At 39.9% G+C, this 25,004-nt stretch overlaps 1 protein-coding gene across 1 annotated transcript; it reads right to left on the bottom strand.

Annotated features, from left to right (window-relative positions):
- Positions 1–973: 973 nt before the first annotated feature.
- LOC141797486 (glutamate receptor ionotropic, kainate 1) lies at positions 974–24,885 on the bottom strand. The gene is made up of 15 exons (XM_074678896.1): positions 24,495–24,885; positions 14,785–14,952; positions 14,437–14,694; positions 11,662–11,843; positions 11,389–11,442; positions 10,844–11,017; positions 10,431–10,574; positions 6,465–6,572; positions 5,561–5,674; positions 5,273–5,476; positions 4,968–5,191; positions 3,933–4,051; positions 3,563–3,780; positions 2,854–3,079; positions 974–2,773 (listed from the first exon to the last, which is right to left on the bottom strand). Exons 1-15 carry the CDS (start codon positions 24,577–24,579, stop codon positions 2,484–2,486), a joined length of 2,568 nt encoding a protein of 855 aa, XP_074534997.1. The 5' UTR covers positions 24,580–24,885; the 3' UTR covers positions 974–2,483.
- Positions 24,886–25,004: the final 119 nt, after the last annotated feature.

The following is a 25,004-nucleotide window of genomic DNA, read 5'->3' as shown; positions in this document are numbered from 1 at the left end:
TGACGCTTGAGATGCTGACAAAAAATTACCCTTTCCTGCGCCCACTTAACATATAATATCAGTGAAAAATGCTGACAATGTTGTCGAATGTAATTTAAAAGTGCATTTCAAAGAAACCTTTTTCAATATCAAGGAAAGGTTAATTATCCTCATTGACCCATATGGATGCTAAGAATTTACTCCTTGAAGTCACTCACTGGTCCTTCTCTTGATTTTCTACAGAACTAATAGAAAGTGATATTTGATGCTAAGATGCAAAGTTCTGTACCATGAAATAGTACAAAGCACATATGATATATAAAAGCCAAGATTTTTTTCCGGATTTTTAATCTTATCTTTATCTTTATTTGAGCATAAAGTGCTCTTGAAAAAAAAAATGTATATTGATATATCAATTATTATTATCATTATAATTATTACTATTTTTATAATTATCATTAATATTATTTCAGAAAGTTACAGACATGTCGGCTCCAGTGGACTACTTGCACCTCAGCATTGAACATAAAGTGTGTTTTTTAGTAAATCCATGAGAAATAATTTCCCTTTTTTGTTTTTAAAACACTTTTAGCAAATTTTGTTTCAATTTTGTATATCTTATAGCTGATAAGCTTTTGAACCCTCTGATGCATGTGTGTAACTTTCTGGGGGGGGGATCAGATAATTTGAAAAGGAAAACACTTTTTTCATGCCCAAAGAAGAAGAAGAAGAAGAAGAAGAAGAAGAAGAAGAAGAAGAAGAAAAAGAAGAAGAAGAAGGAAGAAGAAAGTCCCTGTAATGTCACCAATCTGTTTCTGAAACAGAGTTTTGAAGCAAATTGCTGGTGGGAGCCATATTGGAAATAAGGTGGGCTTTGAGCCACCTTACAAACAGCTATAGGGCACCTTCCTATCTTTTAGCTGAGCTATGCCTCTGATTGGGCAAGCTCATCATCTTGTTATCCTCTAAACTCCTGAGTTAAAAAAAACAAAAAACAAAACACCTGGTTCAGTGTGTGCTGTTAGAGAAATTAGCTGTTTAGGTTGAAGTCTTTTTTTGTACCAGGCTATTAACATGTTTACCTCAGGGAAAAAAAGACCAAAATGGCCTTTTTTGGCACAGTGTGTAAGTGGTTTCTGGTACTTCAGGAGCCAGCTTTAAGCGGACACTCTGTGTCCTTATAGCCTTATTTATTTTGACCCAAAGTTGTTGCTTGGTATGTGTTTGTAATCCATGTATTATTGAGGGTGTGATTTTAATGTCTGCTTGAAAGGTGACGGCAGGCAAAGTGAAAATGATGCAGGAAAGGCAAAAGGCTGCTGTTCAGTTTATGGAATCACACTATCAAATGTAATGACACTCAGCGGTAATCTCATGACGTCAACTGCTGGTCAATTCAGATGTGGTTAAACAGACGTTAATCCATGGTAGTCGTAAATCAACAATCAAAAAATCTGTTTGATAGGTGAAAACAAGTAATGTATGTGATTAAGTTTGTTTTTTAGTGTGCAGATCATCAGAAACAGGCAAACCTAAGGTTATCTACCACATAACCCTTGTTGTGATAACACAGCTCCCTGAAACAGGGTGTAAGAGAACAACAATCAAGACTGAAAAATCAGATGTACATTATTTGAAAGAACAACTAATTTGAGTTAACTTCAGATCTTCTGGGTGCAAATTAAAAGTTTGGCTCAGATGAAATAAAAAGCTAAGTGAAATCAAAACCAGAACAATCATTAATAAAAGGTTAAAGAATGTAATGTTCTCATAACGTTTAGTCATCCTGATACATTTCAAACATGACATAACTAAAGCATGCATGATAATGAACTTCATATCATACAAGAACCAAAAGAAAAAATAATATACACGGCAGCTGATGGTCTGAGAGTCAAGCAACGTTGATAAAATCTTAAAGGACTAGTTCATACTCAAATTGGAAACAACTGTTGTTGAATAAACCAAGATTTTTTAAAATACATGAGTACATATAAAAGTGGTAAGAAGTAGTGTTGTTCTTCAAAGTCTCTGAGTGTATAAATATGAAAAACAGCAAACATTTGAAAACAGAACAATCTCAAATACTGCAGTTTGTTGAAAACAAGTCTCAGAAGGTACCGTTAACCATCACACACCCACAATTAAATGGCATAACAATGACATTTTTCTTCACACAAAACAATGTTACAATGATACAGTGTTTCTGCAAAAGAACGAAAGATAAACAAAAAGGCCAAGATGGTCAAGTGTCATGATGTCAGACGTCAACCACCATCTGTCATCGTAGAAAGGGTTCAGACGTGTTTGTCCGTGTAAATGATCTCTACATTAAAACTGCTGAAAAGACTAAACTCTGTGTTAAAAAGTGTTTCTGTTTTGATTGTAACAATGCAGTTCAGCACATTCAGAAACGTGTGTTGGCCCAGTGATTAAAATAGTCCTCTGAAGACGAAGCAAATGTGTGGGAGGTTGGTGACAGTCTTGTGTCGAGTTCCAGTGTGTTAATACTTGTTGTGCCATTCACACTGACCAACACTCACCTCCTCAATGTCCAAGTTTTTCCTGGATTTGTAAATAAACTCTCCGATTGCTACAAAAACTGAGAGGACCAGTCCGGCTGCCAGCACGATGAAGATTCCTCCGATGTTCTCCACACCCAAAGCGCTGGCTTCTTTGCTGTCCTCCTCTGGGCAGCCATTCCCTCTCCACCATTTCTCCTTCATCATGTGCAGCTTCCCTTCTTCCTGGAGCTGCAAGATGGCAATGGTGACCTTGTCTCTGTAGGGGGAGCCTACAGCAGGATAAAATCACCATTACTGGTTTTGTTTTGGAACCGAAACAGAGCATGAATCTGTTGCGATTGTGTCTTACCGATTGGCGTTCCTACTCCGTATCCCTTTGAATCTATCAAGCCTCCAATCTGTGTGAGGTTGCAGTTACGCTGGCTGATGTACTCGATGCTGGTTGACTCCATCAGAAGAGCGTAGTCCGTGGTTAAAACCCTCTGAATCCCCTCACGATTATTTTTCACCAAAGCTGTGTTTTTCCTGCTGCTCATGAATGCCCACATTTTTTCATAGGTTGAAATCTTAGATTTCTATGAAAGGAGAAGGAGGATTTATGTCACTTATAAACAGTACATTTTGATGTCCAAGAAAAAACACAGAGAATTACTCAGTGTTGATAATGTCGGTACATGGCTGAATGTGGGTGACACACGCTTGACTCCTGTTTCCAGTAATTCAAATGAAACCGTATTCTAAGGATGCCGACTGAAACAATCATCCTGATGCATGTCAGGAGACGGGAGAGAGGTTCATCTAATTTTCTCTCTACATGCAGACAGAGTGGTCACTGTGCTGCAGGCAAAACAATACATTCTTCAAACTGTTATGAAAATTGCCGGGCTTTGTTTAGCTACATGAGGCAGGAGATTTCTTACATGTGAACCTTTCACCCCTCGCGTTCTCCCCTTAAGTCCATTTCTTTCCTACTCATTGCACAACACATGACAAGAAGCAGTAATAACTCAAGACTGACGCTTAATGGTAACCAAAAAACAGTTTTCTTATGTCTTTACCTTAAAAAAAGTCATAGTGGAGCCGTCTCTTACAGCACCATACTCTATTTTGGTTTGCTTGGCCAAGTCATCGGCAGAGTCGATGGGCGAGTCCATCCTCTCCACAGTGAGGAAGGCAGCCAAGTTGGCAGTGTATGAGGAGATTATAATCAATGTGAAGAACCACCATATCCCACCGACTATCCTAGTGGACAGGGCTTTGGGCATCAGCTCAGATCCTTTAAGAGAATGACACAGGACAGTGTTTTATTTACGGTGTTTTATTTCTATGAAGGTGATGACTCAAGGTAAGCTACCAAAGAGAGACATATTCCAGTCCAGGTTGAAAACAGCGTAAACTCTAGGTATAGTTACAGCTGCTTCACTTTACCTTGCTGCATAAGTGCTCCAACTCCAAACCAGACACTGTTTATCAGAGTGAAGTTGTTTTCAACCACATCTGAGTCCGGGTTGCAAGGGTGAGGGTTGTACCACTCGTAGGGAGTGAACCTGATGGCGAAGAAAGAAAAAACATTATTAGATTACTATAAATGGATAATGATGAGAATTTATATATTTTTGTTGCTGTTGCTCCTAGGCGCTGTCCTTGTCCCTTTCTTGTCATTTTTTCATCTCTTTTTTTCATCTTCGCATATGGAAACTGATTATGTCTTCTGTGATATTTTTACTATTTTTGCTCCTTTGTTTGTCTGGAAATCCTACATGTAATGATGTCTGCATTGTTTACATATGAGATTAGCTGTTAGCAGCCTGTAGTGGGTTAACGCTAACTGGTGCTAGGCCTGATGTTTCCCCACAAGGTGAGGAGAGGAGGTGAGGACGACGTGCTGGTACTGAGGTGAGAGCTAAGAAGTGACGACATGGACCTGTCCTTCCATCCATCGTTGTTGGGAACGTGAGATCTATCTCCAACAAGATGAACAAGCTAGCGGTGCTAACCCAGCAACAGAGGGAATACCAGAAGGCAGAGTAGCATCGTATTCACAGACACAGCTGACAGAGCTAACATCAGACACCAATGCCACATTGGAAGAACTTCAGCTGCTGTGAGCAGACAGAATCCAGGAGACAGAGACTGAACAGACTGCTGAAGAAGCTCAGTCCTGGACCCTGTGGAGGAGGAGGTTGTTGACTGGGGAATGATGGACAAGCTGTCATCATCTATTTTCTTATGGACCTTTTTGCCTTTCCCTTACCCCAACACAGTCTACCTAACTTGAGTCTGGTTCTGCTTAATGTTTCTGCCTGTTAAAGGAAGTTTTTTCCCTCGCCACTGTAACTTCTAAATGCTGCAAACTCTGTGTCTTGTCTTGATGTTTAAGTTTATCTTTTTATGTCAAACAGAGGAACATCAGCTCATCCAAATCAGAAAGCAGTTTTTTTATCCTGATTTTCCTTATTTTACCTGGCGATCACAAACAGCACACAGCTGACGCCCAGGCATGCCAGCAGCACGTACATCCAGATATCAGGAGACAGCGGGTTGAGAAAGGAAAACACTCCTGGATTGGTGCCGTTGGGTTTGTGATAAAGGATGCTGATTCCAAGAGTCATGAAGGGCTTGGAGAAGTCGATCACCTTTTCCCTCACATATGTGATTGTGAGAGGAGCCACAGCGAGGTCAGCCACCTGGTGCAGGATAAAAACATCAACCAGAGCCCCACTTGAACAGATGATACTGTGGATACCTGAGATATTCTCTTCACTCACATGGTCAATGAGCTCCCGCACCATGCCGTTCCACTCTCCTTTGTCATTCTGAGCGCCGTATTTGCCATCAGACACCAGTTTCACCTCATAGGAGAAGCCCAGGATGTTGGAGAGCTCTTTGAGCAGGTCCAAGCAGTAACCCTCAAATCGATCATTTCCATACAGAGGCTTGTCTGATTTTTTATACATGACATAAGGGTTTTCCTGAAACAAGGCAAGTAAAAAAAACTCTTAGTTGTATAAAGAAATTCATGCTCTGAAAGTGATAATGATTTTTATCTTCATTACCAGAATTGTTGTGACAATGAGGGTCCTGTTGGCCATGGAGTCGGTCACGTTGGTGGATGAGTCCTTATTGGTTTCTGATAAATTAAGGCCTGTTTGAGAGTTCCACACACCAATCTGCAGGGATTACAACATTAACATAATCACAGTGAGAAGAGAGCAAAGATGTCTGAGTCACCTCACAAAGTAATGAATGCAAAGAAGGGAAAAGTATCGTTGGAAGCTAAAAATACAAATCCAACAAATGGGTGAAAGTGTGAAAGGAAAAAAAGGTAAAGAGCACCAGACACAATTCTTTAAAAAATTGAAACGCTATGTTTTAAACAGTTGAATCTAATTTTTTTAAACTACAGGGAGAAATCACAGAGGGCAGCAGGTGGATTTGATTGATGAGCAGTTTCAGTATTCTTTTAGTCTGCCGGAGCAGCTAAACACAAACCTTTTTCCACACTTTATTCAGGCGGTTGTTGCCTGCGATGGTCTTGCAAAAACAATAAAGAAAAAGCATTTTAATCACAGAGCCCTGAGCTAAAATAAATGATAAAAATCAGAGGCAAATGTTGAAGTACAGCTGATTTTTCTTTGTAGATCAGAGATCTGCTATCAACTGATAACAGGTCGGGTAATGAGCTGTCAAAACTAAGAACAGCCTTTTCATTGTGATTAAAAAACATCTGCAAACATTTAAGCCTGGGCTGACAGCTGAAACTATTTGTACGTCAAAACGAGAAGAATAATGAGGACAGATTTCAACATCCTGAATAATCTTGCAGCACAGATGAGTCACTGAACTTTGCAGGAAAAATTAAAAGTTAACAGTGAATACATTTTTTCTGTTGATGATACTATGTGAATGTTTTCAACAACAGGCTTCACTGACGGTACAGACACAGGTCAGTAAGATCACCTTCTCCAGCCCGTCCTCCTTCAAGCTGATGACGTCTAAATCAAATTCTTTCCGCAGACCGTCTGTCTTGTTTATGATTATTTGTCCCGTCAAGCCGTTCCATTGTGCCTGAAGTAAAGAGAGAGAAGAAAACAAAACCAATGAACCCCTCTGTTTTTATTGTCATGTACATGATGCAAAGTGAAGCAGAAGTCTGGAAAAATGAAAGCATTTTCAGGAAGATGAATAATTGATGAGTGTTACATTAGGCAAAGAACTCTGACAAAGGCCAGTGCATCTTAATGGACTTTTTTGCATTGGCTGTATGTCTTCTGGATCCTCCATGGAAATAGGAAGTGTCTGTGAGTATGAAAGTTGGTGAATAGTGATGTAAACGGAGCAGGCAGGCATGGCCTCTGTCTGAGCGGAGAGCAGCGGGTGGGCAGGAGGGCTCAGGGATATTTGAATGCAGCCGGTAATGAAGCTCAGCTGAATCATAGTTGGGTTAAATCTCTATTACAGAGGGCTCAGAGAAACGAGCTGAATCTCTAGTGTGTGCTGACAGAGTACCCTTGGTGGCCATGTTTTTTATTTGTCGGTGGCATATCTACAAATCAACAAGCCAATAGATTTACCAGCGCTCATGATGCCAGTTGATCAAATCACACAGAGAAAAATAGCTGGAGTAGCAGGTGTTCCCCAGATCTAACCTTCTTATGAAAGGAGAGATCCAAGCTCCTGTTTGAAACTGTCATCTGCCACCCAGTCACACTGTACAAACACAGCACAGTTGGCTGGTGTGCTGTGGAAGAAAGAAGTCGACTGAATGTGATCCCAACAAGACCCGTGGGTTAATGTGAGTAAGCAGAACTTTAATAAACTGTTATTGTGTCTGTTGCTGTTGGGAAATAAAGACACTGTTTGCTTGTTGTTCATTACTTGTTGACGTAAATCAAATACCTGAGAGCACACTTAAATCGAGACGCTCCAAATCATCAAGAATCGCACTGTAACTCCCAAAATAACAAACGTCCTCTGAAGGAAGAGGCAGACAGTTAAGGAAATGCATGTACTGTATATTGAATAGACAGAGCCTCTGTGACATCACCCATCTGTTTCAGATGCAGAGTTTTGAGGTCTACTGTCAGTAGAAGCCATATTAGAAATATCAAGGGAGGGCTTTAAGGCTTCTCACTAACAGCTATAGGTTGCCCGCCTGTCAGTCAGCTGAGCTCTGCCTATAGTCTAGTATCTTTCACAGCTTAGCTGACAAAAAAATATTCACAGTGTGCACCGAAAGAGAAATGAACTTTACAAACCCAAGCCATTTTTTGGGACCATGCTGTAAAAATCTCATTAATTACTGTTAAAAAAACAGCTTTTTTGACTTAGTGGGTACATGGTTACTGCAGCCAGCCTCAAGTGGAATCTCAAAGAACTGCATGTACAAACACATGGATTTCATTTTTCATAACCAGAAGTTGCAGCTTGGTAACAAGCTCTTAATAAAAGTTAATATAGTGAAATGTATTAGAGATTCTTGTTTCCCAACCTTTACTCGGATCTTCACTGCAACAGATTTGATCCATTAAGGCCTTGTCCACACGTAGCCGGGCATTTAAAAAAAAACAACAACTTTTGTCCAAACACAGCGGGAAAATCCGCCGATCAGTGCGGCCCGAGGCATGTCAAACCGATGTTTGGCTGTGTTTTGTGGCAGCTAATCAGAATGAGCCCCCTGTCATTCAGTTGTGATGTTGAGAACCGAAAACTCTGTTTACCAGTCTCTACACGAAACCATGAAACTGGAATCTTCACTTTGGCTGGAGTTTTCAGAAAACATTGTTTTTAGTGACTTAAAGCGGTGGTTTCATGTAGATGATGGGTAAATGTATAACTATAAAAATATTTTCCCAGATACCCAGTTGTGTGTGGACATGGCCTAAAGCTCCAATGAAGAGCTTTATTACTGCTCATTTTGGCGCCCCCTGTGGAGAACTTTATAACCTCTACGTATCATTTACATGTGTAACTGGTAACTAAAAGGAAAATCTTATTCTGCTTTTGAACAGTTAACTAGATTCTTTGCTGCTGAGAGATTTTATGTAGCAAAAGGCTAATCATGTCATCTGATGCATACAGCGGTTTACACTAGAAATAACTTATAGAGATGATTAGTTTTTATGCTGATGATCTTGATTGCCTATGTAAGTGACATAGAGCTACCAATATCATTATCAGTCCATTTCATGACCAGTGAAAAAAGCTTGTACAGGAACTTCAGCACCAAGAAATCGGGCACCAGCCTCCCATCAGATCGTGTTTGGTCTGTCTCCTGACAGGTGTCAGTGCAGCAATTAGTACACGGACTGCTGCATGGTTTCACAATCTTTCATCATGAGTTTAACCGAGCAGAAATCTAACACTGCCTTTAAATACAGCAAAGTTGTACACAGCAGCACACACACACTAAAGACAAGATTAAAATGTGATCCCTGTTTGAACAGTCGCTGTCAGGAATTTCCAATCTATACGAGCTATAGGAGATTCAGCAAAGTGACATGAAGCTGCTCTTTGATTAGACAACTTCACACACTCTTCTCGCTCACATCTGTGAGAACCCCACGACCCTTTAGTCCAGATTTATTCCTGTCATTAAGTCTCTTCTTCAAATCTCATCATACAGACGTGTTGGTGTCGTTACCGAACATGCAGCGACGACATTGATCTCGTCAGATTGGAGAACAAAGATGATAAAAAGGATAAGAAGTGTGATTTGAGCACACCACTGACACTAAACAGAACATCCATGAGCATGCTGGACAAGCTGTCAGTACCATGATGAGAAAAACTCATTTACTGTCCCCACAGGCCTCCATACAGCAACCAAACAAACATGCTCTGAGTGAATGTGGGTACATTGAGGAGAACAGGTGAGCGCATAGAAGTGAAACTAATTTTCATAAGCTGCAGCTTCCAAATGACACTTTGCCTTCGAAACTTCACTTTAAGAATTATTTTTGACTCAGACAGAAAAGTGTCTGTTCCCTGTTAGAGCAGAGTGCAGCTGAGTCACACAGCACAAACACACTCCTGAATACAGAGTCTTGCTAAAGGGCACTTCAAATAACACATAATGCACAGCACGCACACTCTCTTAGATAATCATGTGAGTCTCTGGATGTTCTAAACATGAACCATACTGAGAATGATCAAAGGAAGAGACGCTTACATTTTACACTTCAGTGTGTAAAACTTCTGATCACAGGTCTAATTACAGAAAACATCTGCTGAGGCTTCACAGCTGAAATATTGATTTAATCACTCTGCATTTTCTGTCTCCACTTGTAATAAAAAGCTGATTTGTCAAAGCAACATCTAATTAAAGACTGCAGTATAACAAGAGAGCTGACAAGATTCAGATGAATTTATCTTAGCAGAGCTGAGAGTCTGCCTCTCCATCACACTGGGATCATTTCTATCAGACAGGCAGCACGTTTGTTCCAAATACCACTGTTTGCTTTTTAATGTGCTTATGTCTCACTGAGTTCCTGTTCTGTCTGCTTTCAGATCAATAGTTCATGCACAATTTAATAGCTTTTTCTTTTTCAATTACATCACATCTACACTTCAGGATGCTACTGTGGCAACTTTAAACTTTAAATGTTGAAAGTTTAAGCTGGTAGTTTGAAGAAATATGTTTTATAATGTGTTCCATATTATCTGATCCAGTCTGAAGCAGCCCTCAGTGGACAGCTCTGCTTGACACCCTGACAACCCACTAATCCAAAACACCTCCAACCTGCAGTGTATGACGTCAATCCCTGTCTCCTGGGGAAAATTATTTCAAATATAATGCACACGCTCCTCATTCATCATATCCAATCTCCTGACTCTATTGTTTCTGCTCCTGCACCCGGGGAAACGAAATAAAGGCTGTGAAACGGATGGATGGATGGATGTCACACATTGATAAACTGCACTCACGTCTTTGAGCATGCTCATGAAGCGTGATCCAAAGCGCCACGGTTTGTGTCGGTGGCACTGCAGAGAGCTGACGGTGATCTGGGAGGTGCGTTGAGAGGCGGCAGCCACCATGTAGACGGCGTCATACATCAGAGCCGCCTCGGTCTGAGGGAGAAACAAAGCCGTCATTGCACATCAGCTGGGATCAGAAATCATATCAGAGCTGTTGATGTAGAGACTCTTAGCTCCACATTTCGTCAAAGCATACCTGAAAGCTGCAGCACTAGGTTTACAAAATGCTTTAAGGGAATAAACCTGGCATCTGAAAGCAGCTAAAGTGAGCTGAATGTAAAGAGCAAAGTTTATCCAAAGAACTTCTCAGATTGGGAAGTCTTTCAGAAGTATAAAGTCAACTGAAGTATTTTAAAACTCACAGTCATCATCCCCTCCATCATTCCAGTCTCAGGTTTGGAAGGAGCTTGCAGTCGCTCCATGGCCCACCTCTCCACCACTGAGGCCACCTGAGGGCTGTCAATGTTAAGTAGTCTGAAGCCCGTCATATTGACCCCACTGTAACGGTACGGCTCCAGGTCGAGGGCAAACAGGTCCTGTACATGACACATATATCATCAATTCTGCAATACTGGGACAATGTGCATTATAACACCACAGAATAACACCAAGGACACAGAAATCTTATTATGAAACAAACCACAGATGTTTGAGTTAATCTGCATAATCTTTGCTTAATAGAGTCCCTGGGTGCACACACACTACTAAGCCAGCATGGGATGAAGGACACTTCATTAAGGCCATGTAACAGTCGTATGTTACCAGCTCACATGCTGGCATTAATAATCCAGTCTCAAAGGGACACCTCAAGATTCAATATCCAACAGTACTTTTCTAAATCAAGAAACCTTCATGAAGTCTTAAGGTGTGAAATTCTAGACGTGTGACTGGATAACAGCTCTCTTACCAATGTGGTGAAGAAAAAGTGGTAATACTCGGTCATCATCCCCATAGACAGGATCTAAATGAGATGAGAAATGAAGGAGTGAGCACACAAATTTCCTTCACACTAAATACGCACATCAGGGCTTTGCTCCAGACGGTAAAAATAATATTTTCTGCCCTTGAGGCCATCTAATCATATCTTTAACAAGGAAGCCTTGTAAGTGACAAATAACTGGTATTATCCCTTTTTTTTGTTTTTTTTTTTTTACAGTTTTTAAGAGAGGTTTATTTTTACCTGCTTGAGAACATCAGCTGATGTTTGGTAAGAGCAGTCAAAGATAACGTAAAACTCCTTCCCTTTTTTCATCTCTTTCAGCAAAGGACGGGCATCTTTACTCCCTGTTGGCAGCTGTCGAATCTTGATTTTGATGCTGTATCTGGATGGTGCTTTGATCAATTCTTGCAAACGGATGAGACCTTAAAATTGAAAAGAAAAAGACAAAAATTATTGGGCTTGTAAATCATTAAATTATACAATTAAAATAAACAAACAAAAATAAATTAAACAAAAAACAAGTGCACAGTAATAAGGACTATAAATTGCTTTAACTTTTAATGAGCATCAGTTGATGAGTGATTTTGATTTTCTGATTTCAATATTGTTATTGTTTTTTTAATAACTTTGTGTGAGTTTTTATGAAGACACATAATTAACTAAAAGCATTAACAAATCAAGAAAGAACAAAAGAAAACCTTAATCTTAAAAACAAAAACATTTCAAACTTGTCTCGTGGGAAATAACCATGATCATGATATTATTGTAGACAAGAGGCTTTTATCCAAGAGGTTGAATAAAATAGAACCAATATCACATATTTCTTTGGTTTGTTGGTTAACTCAATTTTCTAAATCTTTGGATCATTTACTGAACTTTGAAATGTTTCACCAGATGTGCTAGCATGTTTTGACATAGCTTAGACTAATTTTATATGCAGTACTGTGTTATAGCCGCTAGACAGAAGACACTTTTTTGTCCCCTTTTCATTATTTTTTATTTAAGCATTTTTAGCTCCAGTTTTATTACAACATTCCTAAAAAAAAATACTCTGGTTGAGTTTGACCACTCTACATTCATGCTAGCTTATTATTATTATTATTTTTATGGTGCTATTTTTGTTACCATATCTTCCGGCATTACCAGTTTAAGCCAAAAAAAGGACCTAAGATTAATTAACAGCAACATAAAATATTTTGTATTTCACCGGAAAAGCGATATTTGAGTAAATTTTCATTGACGCCAACTTGTCATATAGGTATGTTCTGCAGTACCGCGCTTTGACCACCAGACGGCGGGAAAACGAGCCAAAAACTTGTGGTTTTACTGAAAAACTGTTAATAGTTTCGTCCGAAACCTACTTAACTTATTTTACAACACGTTTAATGATTAACTTTTCCCCCAACCACTCGTCACCACTCAGAAAATGAATAAACTGCCCATGAAGCGGCTTTGTCATTCGCTAATGCTTGCAGTTAAACACCACAGGAGGGCGGCATACATTCTTAATAGTCTGCACAGTTACCTTGGTTACCAAAACAGCCAGAAAGGTAAACGTGAAACTATTTGCCCAAATACACGATCAAGTGGAAACCTTTGCCCTTCATATATTTTCAGACACATCTTTATTGGACTTGCATCTTTAGATTTCCGGTTTCTGTCTCCGTGATTTGACGATAATCCCCCCTCTGAGAATGGCGTTAGACAATTTTATTTCAATTCTTCGTTCGCTTCCCTCTCGTGGCCACACTGAAGAGCTGCACCATATTACAACTGTTAAGCTCCGTAATTACAGATTTGACAGCGTATCATAACTTCCCCTAAGTCTTTAAAAATAAAACGCTTGATAAACTTCCCTCGAACTCAATACAACTCGTTTTTTTTTTTTTTTTACCAAAAGTGTCTCTCACGATGCTAAAATAAGACATTACGGTAGCAGCGGCGACGTAGTAGCCAACACAATTCAACAGAAAATGTAGAACTGAGGTCCCGAGGAAAGTAGTCACAACATACCTCGTTTGCGGTCGATAGTGTCTTGTCTGTCGAAACGCCACACACATATTCACAAATAATACGCCGTTGAGGTTTCATTACAATGTAAATTTTAGCGGGGAGCAGTGCTAGCTAAGTGCCATTAACATGCGGCACAGACCAACAGTGAACAGGAATTAGTGGTGTCCGAAACAAAGACAGGCCTCTTCAAGCACCTGGGAATCAAAGCAGATGCTGCAGCAGGTTGTGGAATCTAACCAGGATGAATCTCTTCCAAAAGGTAAGACCAATTTTAACTTATTTCTTTAAAAATTGGAGCTACAGTTGTAACAGTTGAAGCTTCTCCAGCCTAGTCTTTGTATCACAGTTTAGGAAGACTTAAAACAATCCATAAACCAATATTCCTTAGTCTTTTAATTGAGCAGAAGTTGATGTGGTCATGCCATCTTGCTGTATCCTTGTTGGTGTGTTGTACTGTGTGGCTGGATATTTGTGATCACCTGCAGCAGTCATTGATCAGTGAGGTGATCTCGCTGTTTTATTATATGAGCTGAAGTTTGATTTAATTGAATCAAACACTGCTGTTTCATTTTTTTCTGCTACAGCTTCAGCATGAGGGCAGAATCAGGAAGCTGTGCTGTGATGTTTGATGTTTGATGTCTGAATACTGTGGTAGCTATTTTGTATTTCACCCACCTCTTTGTTCAGTGAATCTTTGAAGATATGAGGTGTTCAAAGGCCAAAACAACAACCATCCAGAGATTCTACATTACTTTCAATACTTAACATAAAAACAGCACAAAGCTCACTACTTCCCCCTCTCTGATGAATGCACTCATACAGCAGCCAGTTTAAATATAGGGTATGATGTGACACTGTACTATGTGCTCTTGTTATGTTTTAATCAGCGCTGACATATGCTGCTGATGTCTCTTTATGCTTTGCCGCTGTTTTCATTACTGTCTCTCCCTCTGGATTTAACGCCATATGTCTCCTGTCATCAGCTCTCTCATTTCTCCTCACCAGTTGCATCTTCGTAGACCACAGTGACCGTCTTCCACTTGTAGTACTGCACGATGTCCAGCACAGCTCGGCTAATGGACGTGTATTCAGGGTAGAGGTTGATGTAGAAGCTGTCTTTGTTGTCCACTGAGGGGTGTTTCCAGCGGGTCTGGATGTGAGGGACTTCCAGGGCATTGCAAATAGACTGGACAGCACTGACGGAGGAGCTGTGAGAGGGGCCAAACACAGCTCCAACACCCAGAGCCAGCTGATCGCAGGCTGATGAATGAAACAGAGAAATAATTATAAATCACTTTGATTGATTTTTCTGCACCAAAAATACACATTTCATCTAGAAATTACGCTTACCTCGCCTTGAGGCCTCAAAACTGTCGAATAGGTTTATTCTCTGGATGTCGTAGGTCAACGTGGTGTTTGGCATTAAGGTCCGGTTCCTGTTTATGTTGGTCACAGCAAATTTAAAGGCCAATTCTTCCACACTAATGGGCTCATTCTCAAGCGTTTCAAAGATGCCCCCTGTAGGAAGGAAAGAAACAGGAGGGTGAGATTGAGCAGAAGTGGCAGCTGAAAAGATATCGATCCAGTGAGTTTCTTTTAGTGATTGTTTCTAAAGTTTGAAGGTTACCAAGAAGAGACCTGTTTGCTTGTTTTAATTTTAATTTCAGCCACATGAAGCTACTGAACTACACATTAGCGTGAGACGAGAGATGCTGGTTTAGAAGACATGCCACACGTCCAGGGTACCATAAGCAATTCAACAGCTCAAACATCTTCTTCCCTAGACATAGTAGGACACATTGTTCCACTCTCTCCTTTACAATGATTCAGGTTTAAAAGATGACTGGTTGCACCCGTTCACCTTACACAATCATCTTCACAATCTGCACAGGACAAAGGCAGGCTCTGATGAAATCATACTTTGTAGCCTCTGATTTATAACATCACAAAGTCAAGTTCCAATACATGATATAATTTACTCAAGGGAGGTCAAAGACTAAGTGATTCTGCTTTCACTGCCAAAACACTCAATGCTATGAATTACTTACATCCACAAGTCTCTCTGGATGATTGCTACTCGCCTTTGTTTTGGACGGAGTGTTAAAGCAAACTGTTTGTTTCTGGAGCTGAAGATCTCTGAACACATATAAACTTCACTGATAAAGCCTCTGAGCTGTCACAGTTTACAGAGAAGCAGCTTCATCGTATTTGACTGGACAGGAAGGCAAACTCATACTTAATACTGCAGAGAATTAACATTGTTGTCACATGCCATATGTGTCTCTCCGGTGATAATTTTCAATACAAAACACATCTCCATGTGTTGCAAAACAGTTCTTTTCACAGTAAAACCCAATACAGCTTTTCAAGAGTATCTTTGACATTTGATGCAAAAGCTAACAACACTTTTTAAAACCACTGGAATATTTGAAAAATAGTTAACAGTATTTGCTAATTTCACCAGCAATCATTTTAAAATTCTGTGATAATTTGACGAAAATAGAGGAAAAGAAAATACCATCCACTGGAATAAGAAGCTAAAACCGGACTATGATCTTTTTTGTCTTCCCAATAAAACTAAAGCTTTTATGAAACTTTTTTTTACTTACTCTCAAATATGCATTTTTGAAAAAATACTATTGATAGTCCCTGCAAATTATGTGCTGGTTACTCAAATAGCTTTCCCAATAGAGGTTGCCGCTTGTTGAATCTCGCTGATAATGAAAGTCTCTTCTTGGCTCTCCTTCTTGATGTACCTTACTATTCCTGAAAGAACTACCCATGAATGTCAGCTGCCAATCATGATTAAATGTGACGTAAAACCCAGTTTTCAAGGTTTAATAAATAATGCAAAAGAAACTTCTCATAAAAAGACTTGACTTGCTGTGTTTCATCTGCAATTGGCACTGATGCTTTCTCGTGTTACTTTGAGTGTTAAGTGATATTGTGGACAGTTTTGTTATGCAGTCAAAAAGTGCAGATAGAGATGTCCTGATACAGATTTTTTTACTTCTGATCCAATTTTTTCATGATATGTTTTGCTGATACCGATCTGATTCCGATCCGATTCCTTTCTCTGATGACTCCCATACTTTGTTGGATGATTCTGTTGGAAATGATGAATCATATTTGTTGTATTAAAGTGAGTCCCGTCCGTATCCCCTCACTTTACAAATGTTGCAAGACGCTGTTTTACTATCATTGCTTTCCAAAGAGAAGTAGTCCCACACAGTGGACATGTTTGCAACGTGGTTTGATTTACAAAGCATGACAGTGACGTAAAGCATGACAGTGCCGAAAATACGTGAAAACTGGACCAGTTCTGATCACATAATGAAATCCGATGCTATCCATTCCTATAAAAATAGCCATATCAGGCACCGATACCTATCAATGTACTGAATTAGGACATCCCTACTTTCAGATGCCCTACAAACACCGTCTGGCTGTTACATCACATTGCAACTGGGGGTTTGTAGAAACAATTGAAAAATACATTTTTAAGAAGACATAACTTTCACATGAACATTTCATTTTAAAATATATATATTTATGAATTATTATTTTTGAACATTTATTTTATCATAACACTAACTGATGCTTTCAGAATGGGCAGACACCAGAGCCGTCAAGCTGTGAACGTCTGTTTAACACAGTCACTTTTGGTCTCCGTGTGTGTGTGTGTGTGTGTGTGTGTGTGTGTGTGTGTGTGTGTGTGTGTGTGTGTGTGTGTGAGTGTGTGTGTGAGTGTGTGTGTGTGAGTGTGTGTGTGAGTGTGTGTGAGAGACAGGGTCACAGGCAGCAGGTGTTTCAGAGCCGAGATCATTCTGACAACTATCCAACTCTTAATCCAAACCCTGGCTTCAGAAATATAGCACGCCATGTCTGACATTATGGATATTTAGTACTCCAGCCAGGCAAGAGTGCAATGAGTGTAATGTTTCATACTACTGTGACATAAACAGCAGCTTTACAAACATGAGGATTAGGGTTAGAAATGTATCATCACAGGCTGTCAGCACCTGCACACAGAATGGACAGACTTGATAAATGTCCCTGCATGTCCATGTCTCTCTAACCTTTCAAATGTGAATCCTAACATGTGGACCTTCAGTGATGGAGCAACAGAAATTACAAATTCTGGGTTCAGGGTTTGTTCACACTGCATGACATTAATGCAGGACCAAGGCCAGCTCGGTTTATATGCAAACAAATGTATGATTATCTGTTTACAAGTTTGTCGTAGACAGTTTTGTTCTCATAAATAGGAAACAAAGGCTAATGGAAAGTACTTGAAAAATTTGCCATTTAAAAGAAATAGTGATCAATAGTTACATTAACCCCGAACACAAACCAAATGTGTCATTTCTATTCTGCAACAGTTTGCAAATGACCTCACTTCAGCACAGAGGCTACAGATGGCAATAGGTCACAGCTCTCTGTAACACTCTTTGAAGAATTGCCTGTGAAATTGTGATTGATTTGGAAGGAGAAAGGGCCTTTAAAAAGCTCCCCTTGAGACCTTGATTGTGAATGACCTTTTTCTTTGCTGTAGCTTAGCCTCAAACCCCAAACTGAGAGAGCCTTGTCTGGACTCCCTGGTCACTAAAAGCATGCTTGAAAGTGCCAATCCTAATTATGGTCACCAAGCCTCAGTGAGCAGCTGCTAGGGCCTGTTAAAGTTCTTAATTCTGTCCGCTTGAGTTTAATTCTCAGGCTGAAATACAATAACCTTCTCCTGCTCTGAAAGGGTATTCACTCCAGCGTCTGTGATGTCACCTTTTCCCGTTGAGTTGTTGGAAATAAACTTGAGATTTGACCAGCCAGTCCTCATGTTTGTGCAGAGGCTGAAGCAAATGTCACGGGCACCTTTTGGAATAAAACAACACAGCTATCCACAGCATCATTTTAATCAGTGATTTAGTTTTCCGCTCACTCACTGTGGATATAAATCCTCCAGCGTGTAAGAAAAGAAAAAAAAGCTGTGTACATTTTTGTAGATGACCACCAATCATGTGCATGATAATACACATCTGACATGCTACTGCATGCATTTGCAGAGTGAATATATAGGAAACAATGAAACATCAGCTGAGACCTCCTTTACATCTCCCTTCAATGATATAAAGTTAGCATTAAAATTCAACATACATTAGTAGCTTTAATAATTGATACATCACTACAGCCCAGTCCATTTAATTTGCAGTCTCTACCAGCATAAAATGTTTGTAACTTCATTATCTATCCCACAAAAAGGCTTTAAGCTCAAGTCATCAATAAAAACAGGCCCAGAAGCATCTGTCAGACACAACTGAGGGTCACTCTACAAATACAAATCATTAATTTAAAGGTTTCATATTTTAAACAAGGCGTAAAAACCATTCACACAGAAAGTTTTGTTGTCAGCAGAAGACAAATATACCTGTTTTATTGCCCTGTTCACTTATTCATTTCCTCTCTGAAGCTGGCTGGAAATGCACATCCCACAGGAAGCAAACAGATTAATCTCTTCTCATTTCCACCTGAGATAAAATCTTCAACTTCTGTTTAAAGCGAAATGAGTTTCTTGATTTTCACAGAGTCACACACACAAGGGATTCATCCTGACAGCAGTTTGTCTGCAATTCAACACTTAGTGTTTTTTTTTTATCCACATCACCTAAACAATATTCATTCTATTTTATAGTGGCTAAGCCTTTTGCTGAAAATGTCACTACACAAACACATAATTGTTATAATGTAAGTAGTTATACGCCGCGTCAGGAGATGAATCATCCATCTGCTGACGTGGTTATTGGGCAGCAAAGCGGTAAAGTTCAGTCATTTTCCTTCCCATGATCCCCACGACACGTTCAGACATCAGAAGCAAAGCAGCAATCAGACTCAGTTTTTAATTTCATTTTACAAATTGGTTCAAAATTTGCTGGAAAAAAAGTTAATTCATGGAGTTTAAAGTGAGGCAAGATATCACAGTTTCATCTTTTTCATGTATTTCAATTAAAAAACTTCCAAAACGCTGCTTACATATCAACAGAGTGGGATGAATTTCAATCTTTCTTTTTATTACATGAGACTGAGTCAGCAGAGTTACAGCCGTTCAAGCAAACATGGTTTTAATTTGAAGGGAGCTACATGTAGCTTGTCTGTGTCAAGATTAACAAGCTTTGATTGCATAAGTTGAATTGAGAAATAAAAGCTGTTGTTTTGAGAAATCAACAAGAGTAAGAGAGGTTTTAGAAGTACTCACTGTAAATTATAAAATAAATGAACATCAACTTTCTCAGCTCAAAGTGATGTCACACAAAAAAAATGCTCCCCCTGGTGACTGGCTACAGTGTAGGTCAAAAACTCTGTCTTCCCCATTCATTTGAATAGGGCTGTGGGAAAACTTTAATAGATAAATACACTTCATAGAAATGTTTCTCACATCTGAATGCTATAGTAATATGAAGTTATTATTAGGCTGCATTGTGTTTCAAGTCTTCTTTTTTATGAGAAGTTGCTTTTGCATTTGTTATTAGAGGTTAAAAACTGGGCTTTATGTTATGTTTAATGATGATTGACAGCTGCCGTTCTTATGTAGTTCTTTCGGAAATAGTAAGATCAGGAAGAAAAGCCGAGAAGAGACTTTCATTGTCAGATTTTTTCCTATGTCTTGAGATATTTTTGAGATGTTTTACTTTGATACAGCAATAAATTGTACATAACCTTTGGTTTGTACACTTTTTATTTTGTTTATACGACAGCGTTTCATCTGAAAATGCAAAAACGCGGTGAAAACGCAGTGACAAAAATCTGCGTTTACATGGAAACGCCACGGAAGGAACTGAAAATGCTACAGTAAGCATGTCAGGTGCAGGTGGTGCTATAACCGTTTTGTCCAGAATCTGCTTTTGGGAGATCTCCACCGAAGTAGAGTTAAGCTAATCATCTGGTGTGTTGGGGAATGCTAAGTGCAAAAGTGGAGCAACGGATGCACATTTTGTATGAAGACAGTCAGCAGATACAGCAGATGGTAGGACGGTAGTTTGCGACGATTGTAACAACTGCACTGTTGTCCTGTTGTATGCGCTCGCGCAAAGCGGGGTGTGACATCAGCGTTTCTACTGAAAACGCCGGCTTACTGTTTACACGGCGACGGTGTCGGCAGCGTTTCAGAAAAATCCCACTCTGGAGGCTATTTTCAAAAGTTTGCGGTTTAGGTGCGCTGAAACGCTGCTTCCGTGTAAACGCGAGGCTGAAACGCAACAAAACTTTTGCCTTTCATCCTAAAACCGTTGTCATGTAAACGGCCCCTCAGAATACAAAACATTCTACGCCTTATTGGTTGGGCACAAGGGGCAACTTCTGGTTAGGAAAAATGAAGCCTATGCAAAAGTGCTATAAGTTGCTGTTCATCAGGAATACGCTTGAGGCCGGCTGCAAAAAGACCAAAGTCATGTACACACCCAGCCATAAAAACAGAATTTCATGGCATTAAAATGCATATTTACAGCCTGGTTCAAAAACAGCTTGGGTGTAAATCACTGACTTCGTGATCAGTACGCACTGTTCTGTGAGTGAATTTCTTTCTAACGCGGCAGTTGAGAAGTTTTTAGGACCGTTTGTTTGTCCAATCAGAGGCACAGCTCAGGTCGTGTGACTTATGGGCACCCTGTCGCTGTTCGGAAACTCATAGCCAACGTGCCAATGTGGCTGCGTCTGCGGATTGGCTTCATTTTATTCACAGAAGCTACGCCCATGTTTTTTACAATCAATGGTTGGGCAAAGAGAGTTCATGTGGAGTGTTTTGGGTTCGGAGACCAGAACGTTTATGTCACCTTTAAGTAATTCGAACAATGTGTCTTGTATTTTATCTTGGCTAGATGCTTCGCCAACATTTTATGCATACATTTTTGTAAAGGGACAAGAAGAATTTAGCCAAATTCAACCCCTTTTTGTCAGACTGACAAACAAACAAACAGAGACACATTTGGCCTAAATCTACCAACACAAACCTTAATCTCCTCCCTAAATTTTGCCACATTCTTAACATATCATGTCTCCCTTATAATCAAAACTGATATTATAAAACGTTAAATCTTCCACAGATCTTCCATTTGCATTATGAAGCAGTCTCTTGTAAACAAACCCAGACCAAACACAAGCTCTTAGCCGACCTGTTTCTCTGGCCGTGTTGTGGGTGTAACCCAAAAATGGGTCATGGGATCGTGGCTCGGTGCATCTTTACATATTCTGCTCATCTGCATTTCAGAGGGCTAACTGCATTTGTTTTTGATTCAGATGGAGATCAAAAGAGAAATAAGAGTCTCACACTTTATGACGACATCTGCTCTGTACGCAATTAACAAGAAATGGACACGTAGACAAAAAAAAGTTAGTTGTCTGAGATACTTCAAACTTTTATTAATTATAAGGAATCATAATATGATAGTTATCTCTAATCTGTCTGATCTTGTGAGAGACTTGACAGTGTGCTGTGTAAACAGTGGAATTAAACATCTATATTTATAAAGTAAATGAACAATCCAGGAGATCTGGTGAGTTTTAATCTTACTGTCTTTTTAAAGAAAAGATATTCTGTGTTGTTTAAACACATCAGTTTGCTCACTTCTATTAAAGCCCCTTCATAGATTAAATTCATAAAGAAAGAGACTGAAACCAAATGCTAAAGCTAACAATAATTACTTTCAAATATAATTTTCAGGATCGCTGAGCTTCCATCTCATCTTTAATAGGCCAGACAATGCTGTGGGGCGATGCATGCTAGGAGGTCACAAAAACAAAAGATTGTGCTCACGCTGCAGGCGTATGCCGACAAACCCTGAGGCTATTCTTTTTATAGACTTCTGTTCCTCACTTCACTGCTGAGAGCTAGTGGAGTAGCAGGGATCAGGTTTAATAAGCTGGTCAGACCTTTCTGAATCAAGAAATCTGAAACTTAGTATTGAGAAAGTGATCTGTGGGTCCTGGTTGTAATCTGAGCCATTTTCACATGAAGGGAAGTCTTTTAAAGCCGAGGAACACAATGACGTAGTGTTTTGCTTTCTCCACACTCTCCATCCTGGGCCAGTTCCCAGTGAGACCCCCCACCCCCACCTCAACAACACCACCAGCTCCACTCCAACCTGGGTCAATGCCAGCGTGTGAATGAATGAGGAGGTCCTAACCAGTCTACTATCTTCGTTTGATGTGGAGGACTGAGGTTGCTCTGTTTCTAGCTTAGCTGCTTGTGACCCACCACCAAAACATCCAGACTGAAAATCCGGATGTCAGGGTGCATCAAATCCACCTCATGCGTCAAATTGCTCCATATATGGCTGTTATGAAATGGGATGATATAGCTGTGACATCTGCGTACACCTCTCACTCAATATGAGTCGATTAATGTGTGATCGAATCAGATATTTTGCATCAAGAGGAGACAGGACTTAAAGAAACAGCAAAACAAAGTGGATGCCAGGCTACAAGCCGCTGCCTCTGCTCTCTCCCAAGTGAGGAGATTTGGTTTCTGCCTAAGTACCATATTTGGGGAAGAGACTTTCTGCATAAAGAAGATTAGTATTAGTTGTTTAAGGGCTCAGGGGAGAAGATTTACCATTATTACCAACCCATTGAAAAGAGGGGAGAGCCACAATCTGATGCCAACACTTGCCAAGACAGAGAAATGTTAATTTAACCAAGCCACACACCATATGGGAGGGATTAGGATGTGTGCGGGTCATGAAGAGAATGACAAAGATTAGGTGGCCTCAGAGAGTGATAGATGATTTAGAGAGATTAACAACAGAGAGCACAGATCAGGACTGTCAGGACGGGGAGGCAGCGCTGGCCTATTAGTCTATAAAGTTAGGCAAAGCCACAGATGATTGTCGAAGTCTTTGGAAGTAGATGAAGTTGGAGGAAAAAACAGAGTCGCCCTGGGCATTGCATGGAGCAGAGAGTCCTGAGGCCTAAATTGAAAAAGGCATTTTTGTGATGCAATCTTCTTCCTCATGAGAGGACAGAGTGGATAACAAACGGGAGAGGAGCAGACAGCTTTAATTTGCTACCAAACACCGTCTCATTGTTACAAAAGTTACATCAGAAATCAAAGGGGGATAGCTGGAGCTCAGTTTGTCTAATTACAAGTGCAGATTAAAGTTGAAAGCAGCGCTCTTGTCTACTCTCAAAGGCTTAACAGAAAACTTTAGACTCAGATCCTCATTCACAGATGTAATAGGCCATCAACACAGATATGTACCAGAACATAATCACTTCTGAGTGTGTAAGATATGAAAAAAAGTACATTAAAGAAAGTTTGGTCAAATCTATTCTGCATCATCCTTAACACGCATGCAATAAGACGCAGCAGTGGGCTAACCTAATCGCTCATCTGCCCCTGCCCTGCACTGTCAACATGGAGGAGCAGAGATACAGACTCTGGCATCAGCCAACCAAAGTGGATTAACATGATTTTGATGAAAACGAATAGAGCTGTTTCATGTGGCCCTGCACCCTGTCCTCAGTTCCTCCCTCATGAAAAAAGAATCCAGTCATGAGACTTGGAGGGAAACTGCAGCGACATCTCAGCAGCATGGGAAGTTTGTAAAGGACATTATTTCAAATAGAGTGACACTCAGTTTCAGCTCATCACGTGATGACACAGCTACGACAATGAACACAGCGACTCCTTATTCTGAGTTTAAATGGACGAGCCAGGAGTGAAATGTTACACTGCTTCCATTAAACTTAACATGGAATCCAAACACAGCTGCTTTAGATGGATTTTCCCTCTTCGGCATGACATCTGCATTTATAATCTCTGCATCTATTATCCTGGATGAATATAATTAAATATAATGTTAACATGCAACAGTTCATGCTCCGGAGAGATTACAAATAATATACATTATGACCACGACACAAACATTCACTTTATCATCATACACTGGAACGTTAGTCTGTTAATCCCAAAGGAAAATCCACTCGAAAGACAATCTTGATATCATGTTTTGAATTTTGCTTAAATTCTGCACAGTAGTGATGAAGTAGAGCATAGAATAAGTCTTACTGCTTACCAATTCTTAAGACTTGCTGTGAAGTAAGCCAAAACTCTGCTATAAAGTACAGCAGTGGAAATAACAGTCCCTTCCTTTTCGCCATGGTCCTCCCTCCAGAGTCGAATTTAACATTGATATCAGTTTTTCAGCCCTCGGTAATTCATGCTGATAACTTGCCAGTTCTCGTATCCATAATGAAAATAAACTGGGTTCCGACCCACATCCATCCCTCACACATTGTGATGAGAGAAAAAAAAAACAACAACAAAAAGACTCCTTTCGCAGCTGTCAGTAATCAGAAAACTCCAGTTTCTTCATTCTGAAATCCTCTGTGTGCCAGTAAGGGTTTGCTTCTCAGATTCACTCTGCAGACATCCCTCTTATGTTTTTTTTTTTTTTTCTCGTACACTTGAATTGTGGGATGAGACTGAGGAGGAGGAGGAGAAGGAGGAGGAGGAGGAGGAGGACCGTTCACTGTGCTCCTGCTGTCAAACTCCAACAAATGGAGATAGCATTTCTGGTTGTAAC

The sequence above is a fragment of the Halichoeres trimaculatus genome, unplaced genomic scaffold (assembly GCF_033239565.1).
Source record: "Halichoeres trimaculatus isolate MK-OKI-2021-1 unplaced genomic scaffold, fHalTri1.1 fHalTri1_scaffold_9, whole genome shotgun sequence".
NCBI classification, from domain to species: Eukaryota; Metazoa; Chordata; class Actinopteri; order Labriformes; family Labridae; genus Halichoeres; species Halichoeres trimaculatus.
This window is presented reverse-complemented; position numbering and strand designations above follow the sequence as displayed.

What these genes read in the sequence shown, in the direction of transcription:
- LOC141797486 (XM_074678896.1), bottom strand. Translation starts at nt 24,579, where the DNA reads ATGGCGAAAAGGAAGGGACTGTTATTTCCACTGCTGTACTTTATAGCA. An exon ending in TTTTGAGGCCTCAAGGCGAG is followed by an intron (nt 14,695 to 14,784) that starts GTAAGCGTAATT and finishes TTCATTCATCAG; the next exon opens with CCTGCGATCAGCTGGCTCTG. An exon ending in CGGAGTAGGAACGCCAATCG is followed by an intron (nt 2,774 to 2,853) that starts GTAAGACACAAT and finishes ATCCTGCTGTAG; the next exon opens with GCTCCCCCTACAGAGACAAG.